The sequence below is a fragment of the Pteropus vampyrus genome, unplaced genomic scaffold (genome assembly GCF_000151845.1).
Source record: "Pteropus vampyrus isolate Shadow unplaced genomic scaffold, Pvam_2.0 Scaffold135, whole genome shotgun sequence".
NCBI classification, from domain to species: Eukaryota; Metazoa; Chordata; class Mammalia; order Chiroptera; family Pteropodidae; genus Pteropus; species Pteropus vampyrus.
The window spans coordinates 3482121-3489682 of record NW_011888916.1 but is presented as its reverse complement, the minus strand read 5'-3'; the positions used below and the strand labels follow the sequence as shown (position 1 = coordinate 3489682).

Below are 7562 nucleotides of genomic sequence, written 5' to 3'. Positions count from 1 at the left end.
ATTGCTCCTTTGGCTGTGTTGGCTCATAGCACCTGACTTGGGTTCCTGATAAATGTACTTCTGTAGAGCCCGTGCCAGCCCAACCTGCCCCAGGTGGAGGCACTGCTGCAGCTGTATTGGCTGCGACACATTTGGCTCCTGTGCCCAGCATGGGCCGCCCCCTTCAAACCTGGAGTTAGGGCATAGAGTTACTGAGCCGCTTCCTTCAGCCCTGGGGAGCACCTACAGGCTGCCCGGGAAGGGCTGGCAGCCCATGAACTGCTCTGATCAGAGGGGTTGCTCAGGGCCCTCATCAACCCACCTGACTGCCAAGAGAACTGGCCAGTGGTGGGTCCAGCCCACAGGGTGACAGGAGTCTGGGCTGTCAGCTCCAACTACAGACCCCCAGCCCCTAAGCATGGTCTGAAAGGTAAATTTGGGTAAATGACTCCAAAGCAGTTTCCTTTTTGCAACACATAGCTCTGAAACACAGAGCCTGGTTTCAGGAGAAGAAAACAGCTTTTCTTTGGCAAGAAGGAGCCCTTCTTGGTCCCAACAGGTAAATTGTGGTTGGATAACTCTCCCCTCTGGTTGGGTTGGCGAAGGAAGTTTCCACCAACAGGCAGACTATTTGTTAAAAGTTTCGCCACCGCTTCCTAAGGAAGCATGCCCTGAGCACCGTGAGAGGCCTGGGTGCAGGGCACAGCTTCTGTCACTCCCAGGTCTCACCCCATCCTCCTCGGGTTCCCAAGTTTCCAGTTCTCTCTGGAGGGACCCTGGGGCCCATTTGTAGCCCTGCGAACCAAACTATTTTTCTTGGGGCTTTAATTTCATTCAAAGTTTTCTCATTTTCTTCCCCCTAAATCCCACTGGAGTTACCCCTTTCTCTCCATCTCCTCTCCCCATCTCATCTTCCACCTGGGATCCTGCAGCAGGGCCCTAACAGGACCCCTGGCTCTAGATTCTCTGTGGCTCCCCACAACCACCCGGTTAACTTCCTGCAGCTCTGCCCCGGTGCAGCGGCTGTTGCTTCCTTTCCCTCCTCACTCACTGCTTTTCCCTGGGATGCTTTGGACCCCATCCTTGCCAGGCTTTGTGCCAAGTCCACCCTTGTACTTGCCTCTCTCTCTGCTGGGGTGGGTCCTGGTGGACATTTGTTGAGCTCCTGCTCTGTGCCACCGTGTCGCCAGTCCTAACAGGAGTCCTGGAAATAGGCCTCATTTTAACAAATGAGGAAACTGAGGCTCAGGGAGGTCAGGTAACTTGGCTAAGACCATGCAGCAAGTCAAGTGTGGCGTCAGAACCCACAGCCAGGTCTGCTGTCTAGTGCGAAGGGTCACGATTGCCCACCTACCACTCAAGCGCCCCTGCCCCCCTCGCCCAGGAAGCATCTTCTTCATCCTCACCCCGCTGAGGTCTCCCTTCTTGCCACAGCTTTCTCTGCTCTCCCCTCCCCTGCAGACACCTGCGGGTGTCCTGTCCTGGCACAGTCACACAGACTACAATTTCTCGCTTATGTTTCTAGGGTAGAAGCCCCTGGGGACCAGATCTGGGTTGGACTTCTGCAGATCCCTGGAGGCCTTGCTGAGGGTTTGTTGAGAGAGAGAAGGAGGGAGAGAGCCAGGGTGGAGGCTGCAAGTGCCTGGCCAGGACACCGCCTGGAGCAGGCTGGCCTTCCCTCGCCCCTCATTACCCGAGGTATAAACACACGGGAGGAAGTTTAGAGAAGCAGCAGCCCGTGGCAGGATGATTTATGGGGACCCATGGCAAGTGCCAAGCCTGTGTCCACAGATGGCTGCACAGTGGCAGCAGAGTACTCCCAGGAACCCTCACAACTGAGAGCCAGGAGGGGGCAGCAGGGCACAGACCATTCTCATACTGACCATGTGCAGGATACCACCCCCAATGAGGTAAGACCTATGACAATGCTCAGTTTCTCCTTTTGTGTAGTTGGGGCCTTGACTGGTCTCTGAAGGTCGTGCCAGCTTTGTTGTTCTCCGAGTCCACAGATGGGGTTGGGGGCGAGGATTGGATAAACAAGGGAACAGAATCCTAGGCCACCAGGATTAGAAGGACAGTCCTGACAAGGCAGGTGCAGGGAAGAGCTGGGCAAGGCCAGAAGCAAGGCACAGAGTGGGGCATCAGTACCTGATGGACGCAGAGCCTTGTAGATGCCCCCACTCAGGGACAGGGCTTCAAGACACACATACATGGGGGGTCATTGCCTTCTGGCTCTCAGTTTCCTCTGAAGTTTGGACAGGTGACCAGAACCCCTTCAGAATTCCAGCCCCTGGATTCCTGGGCTGGCTCTGCACCCCTATTGCCAGCCACCCCTTACTGCCCTGAGATTCTCCAGCTCCAGGGTCTCTCCTAGCGCAGCCAGGCCTTCTCTCTGGTCTGGGGTGGCCAGCATCTCTGCAGGAGGCCAGGATCCATTTAATTAGAGATAGAAGATGCCCCATGAGAAACAGGAAGCAAGATCCTTCAGTGAATAAAAGCACAAACAGATTCAGACAAAATGGGATTCAAATCCCTGCCTCTCTTCATACTTGCTTTGAGGCTTAGAGGGTAAATGAGATGGTGCTCGTAAAGCGGTAAGCCGACATCAGACCACTGGTGACACTCAGTAACAGTTGTCTCCAGTGTTGGTGGCCAGACTATGAGCCTTTGACTCAGAGTTTGGTATAAGATGCCCACCCCACATCAGGAGCTGCTCGTAGGCCTTCAGTACCTCTTAGGCTCACAGCCTTAAATGGGCCACTGGGGGGGCACTGCAAAATTCCACCACCATGTTTAACCGGAGTCACATACCAGATGCTCAGCCCTGTGGTAAGTGTGGTCGGGAACCAGAGCAGGAAGAGTCTCCGGTCATGGCTGAGCAGGGACATCTGCCTGCTATAGTGCAGCTGAAAGAGCCCTGAATCCATGGTCAGTCTGCCTGTGCCTGCAAAGAAATCCAGTCAGCGAGGGCTGGAGGGTCCAGGGCCCTGGAGGTCGGAAGCGACCTGGAGGCTGAGGGAAATGAAGGCGCTTCCAGCAGGGAAGACCACATGGCTAAAGGCGTGGAGGCTGGTATGGACCTTAGATACCAGGACACTGAGCTGCAGACAAATCTGTCACATCAAATCTCTGCCTGCATCTGACATGCTTGGCCCAGAGAGGCCCACTCTGGAACCGCAGTAAGGTCTCCTCCAGCAGGATCAAATCGAGAGCTCAAGCCCCAGGCAGCAGGGCCACCCATCACCTAGATTCTGCTGCTCCAGGCTCCATCTCCCCTTTGACTCCTCAGAGCTTCCTCAGGAAGCCACCGAGGACACAGCCCAGCAGCCCCTTGTGTTGCCAAGAAAGCTACACCCCAAGACTCCCAGAGCCCAGCCCTGGATGGCTCTTAGAGACCCTCTCATGATGAGATTGAGACTCCGCTCCAGAAAGCCCTGTGGAGAGGCCTCAGGGGACAGACAGCTGACTGTGTCTCAGGCACCAGCCCTGTGCTTTATACCTTGGGCTTCTGCGGAAGATCTCACTTTTGGCTTCTGCTGCTAGAAAACATTTTTAAATCCATGGGTTATTCCTGCTCCTTCAATGTACACATGGGGAAACTGAGGCCTAGAGGACAGGACTGGCCCAAAGTCGTGAAGGAGCATACGGCAGGCTAGAACAAGGCTTCTGCTCTCCCCGCAGGTCGAGGGGCCCTTCCCCATGCGAGGGGCCCTGTCGGCTCAGAGCAGACTTGGCCCCTTGGTGCCAGCCGTCTGCAGAGCCTGGGAACACTCAGAGTGTTTGGTTTGGCTTCGAGGCCACTTTGCCATGAGACAATTTTCCCAGCATGGGTCGAGATTGGGGGGGTGTGGGGGGATCTGGACTAGGGGACTAAGCTTTGTAAGCAGCGTAGGTAAGGAGGCAGGGCATTTAGAGGGGCTCTCTGCCCCCACCCCCCATTTCCCTGGGATTCCTTCCAAGCAATAAACTCAACTCGGGCTCCAAGGGTGGGGAGCGTGCATCTTTGGTTTTCAAAGTGTAAAAGCAAATGCCTTCAGGCGCCTTGCGAGACATAGTTTTCATAACTCTTACTTGGTCTTCCTTCTGACGGCGGCAGGGCTGGCTACGGCCAGGCTGGGCCCCCACTCTGAGCACCACAAGTGGCACCTCAGCCTCCTGTCCTGGGGCTAGCCCTCATAATCTCCCTACTGTTCATGCTGAAAGGATGGAGCAGCAGCTGGTCGGAACATTCATGGACTTATGTGTTGTGCGTGGTGGTGGGGGCGGGGGGTGGGTCTTTTCATTAGAAAAGAAAGGGAGGAAAGGGGCTGAGGTAGTGACCCTTCTGGGTAGAGGTTTGCAAGGTCTCAGCAGGAAGCAGCACACTTCACCCTGTGCCCTCCATCGCCCACTTACTCGTCTGCACAGTTAGGACAACACCCAGGCCAGGCTGAGCTGGAGAGCGAGACAGATTAGACATCTGCGTCCTAATCTCCTTCAGGCTCTGCTTCCTCATCTTGGAAATGGGAATAATAATAGATGGCAGATGCGTAGCATCAAGCACAGTGTCTGCCTGCATGTAGAAAGCACTCCATAAATGGAAGATGTTATTAGTGGGGGAAACAGAGATGCAAACATTAATTAGGAGGTTAAAAATAGCTAACGCCATGCAGCGCTTCCGGTGTGCCTGGCGCCATTGTAAGCACTTTACAAAAACCCATCCAAACCCTGTGTGCACAACTAGGTGCCTGTGACACAATATGATCAGTGAGAATTGTACCCTCCCCTCCCATTCCAAACACATACTCTCTGTTCAGCAACATCTTCCCTCTGTCCCCTATACATGACCAGAGTTGGCTCCCTCCTCTCTTGATAGGTCCTCTGGGAGTTTCTAAAGACGGAAGAACACAGACTCCAGGTTCAGAGCAAAGACTTGGCAGGTTCATGTGGTCTGAACATGACCAGGAGTAGGGTAGAGAGGGAGAAACGGGGCAGGGAGTGAGCATCCTTCCTTGACTGAAGGCATCTGGACCCCTACTTTCCAGAGCAGAGATCCCAGACCATGTGGAGACTGTACTTGGTGACTCCGAGCTCCCCTGCTCCCCCACCTCCCAGGCTGAGGCTAAACCAGGCAGTGTCAGAGGTGTCCAGCCGGGATGGTAGTAAGGCTGGCTACGGTAGTGACGATGGCAGATCTCACCCCGGTGATGAGAGTCAATTATTTAGGGACCTGATGCCCAGTTCATGGAAACTCAGGCCCAAGTGATCTGGGAGACTCCCAGATGGCCCAGGGAGTGAGCGGCCTGTTGGGGAGGGAGGGGAACCCTGGAAATGGGAGCAGTCTCCCCATTCAGCAACTACTAGTGAGCTCCTACTGTGTGCTCCGCCCCCACTGTGTGTCCTGGAGCAAGTTATTTAACCCCTACGAGCCTCAGTTTCTTCAAAATCAAAATGGGGGTAATAGTGGTTTCTGCCTCGTAGCATTGTCATAAGTGTTAGAAGTTAATACATGCTAAATGCCTCGCGCAGAACTGGCACAGGGCCCTACTCTGCAAGTACCTCTCCAGCCTGCTGGGAGCATCGTCAGCCATATGCAAGCTAGACTCGCTGTCTTCATAGCTGGCTGTGGGGTCACCTCCTCCGGGAAGGCTTCCCGGCCCTGCACTGGGTCAGGGCTCCTCTGTATTCCCCCTGCCCCCGGGTTTCCCCTCCCATCCTTGCCCTGCTGGTGTGACGGGGCTTGTTGGGTCCTCTGTCTGCATCTCCATCTGCCTCCGGCCACTCAGGGCTCCACAGGGCACATGGGCCCATAGCTTCTGGGGCCCAGCCCTCCCTTTATCCCAGTGCCTTAACCTTCTTAACCCCTGTGGCCTCTCTTTGTTGTGTCTCTGTCAGTGTCCCCTCCCTTCCCCAGTCCCTGTCTCTTAGTTCATCATTTCTATCTATTTCCAGGACTCGAGCCGGTGACCTGGCCCTACACCCTGCCCGGTCCCTGTCTGCTCTCCTTTTCCATATGCCACCAAGTGCTGGCCTCAGCGTGCCAATTCCTTCTGCACTTAATCTCTTTTGCTTTCTCTCTGTCTCACTCTTTCTGTCTCTCTCTCCCTCCCTCTCTTTCACATAATTTCTTGAGCCAAGATCCTTACCTAGTACCTCCAAAACTGGATTCTGTTTTTATAAGTTCATGGAGGACTGCACCTTTAACTAAAGCTCTCTGTGGTAATGCAAAGCGAGACCAGCCCCAGGGCTCCTGCCCCAAGGAGATGCTGCCCCCGCTTCCCCGTGACCTGGTCGCCAGGTAGCCTCTCTGAGCCTCCGTTTTCTCACCTGGTGAAAGGGGGTGATGAGAGCCCCGGCAAAGGTTTGTTTTGAGGACCAAAGTTACTCTCCATAAGTGGTGGCTGGGATAACCAGACCAGGGTCGGGGGATGTTTGTGTTTTCTTTTCTGTTTGTTTCAGACAGAGGCGAGGAGGGCAACAAAAGGCCAGGGTATCTGTGTACATGGTTGTGGAGGCTGATAGCCCCACCTGTAAGCCAGATCACTCCCTCTTTGATTCTTTCTGCCTGGGACCCAGTTATCTCGAGTGGTCACACTTGAAGCCTGTGGTCCCCAGTGCCTAGCCCACTCCCTGAGCCCGGTAAGTGCAGCCTCAGGAGCTCAGCCCGCTGGCTATACAGCTCTGGGCTGCTCACTTTCCCTGTCTGAACCCCTTGTTTTCTTCTTTATTTTATGAAAAACAATAATAAATCCAGTAAAGCTAGTTCTGAATTCTAAGACTGCAGCCCAAGATGGGACTACTGAGTGGTCACTCAGTTTCATGTGTTTTCTCCTTGCAGCACCACTGCCTCGCCACCCCCGCTGCCCTTCCAGCCTACACATAGCTCTGGGACAGCCAGGCCCCCTCTCCAGCCCTCCGACCAGCTGCAGCAGCAGGAAGAGCCGAGGCCAGCCAGCAGCTCAGTGCCCGCCCGCTCGCAGCCGACCCTGGGCCTCCTACCCGCCATCGCTGCCAGCATTGTAGCCCCCTTCCTGCTGCACACCCTCGGGCCCTCCTGACCTCAACTGTCCCATGCAGAGAAGCCAGAGAAGCCAGAGAAACTATAGGAGGGTCTTCGGCCACACCCCACTGCCCCTGCCGCCACCTCCAGTGGTGCCTGACCCCCCACAGGCAGTCCAGACGGGATCTGTGAGAATACTAGAGCTTTATTGTACCCGAGTTACATCTTCTTTTTTGTAGAAGGATCTTAATTTCCCATAGTGCTATGGGGCTCTTTTGTAAAATATGTGTCCATATTAAAAAAGAAAAATGTATTTATTCTACCGATAAAACTATTTTTATGTGGCCTATGTTAATAACCCCTTAATTAGCCCCAACGCCAACCCAGGAGGTGAACCCAGGTTGTCAGGACAGCTTTGACCTCATGCGGACTGTGGCTTTGAACTGGCTTGCTCCTGGATCAGCGGAAGCCTCCAGTGTCTGGGTTTGGCTTCTCCCGCTGTGGAAACCTCAGAGGGATGGGCAGGCAGACAGGCTTAGCTTTCGTGAAGCTAGATTTGGGAGCCAGAGATGTGAACGCTGACAGTCCTTCCCTCCCCTGGATG

The 7562-nt window shown here is 54.6% G+C and overlaps 1 protein-coding gene across 1 annotated transcript in view; it reads left to right on the top strand.

The window, feature by feature from the left end:
- The window catches only part of LOC111744432 (metalloprotease TIKI2-like), a 9523-nt gene extending 2221 nt beyond the window's left edge, over positions 1–7302 (top strand). The window contains exon 2 of the mRNA XM_023535000.1: positions 6797–7302. Within this exon, the coding sequence (XP_023390768.1) occupies positions 6797–7016 (220 nt within the window). The 3' untranslated portion in view covers positions 7017–7302. The remainder of the gene's footprint in view (positions 1–6796) is intronic.
- Positions 7303–7562: the final 260 nt, after the last annotated feature.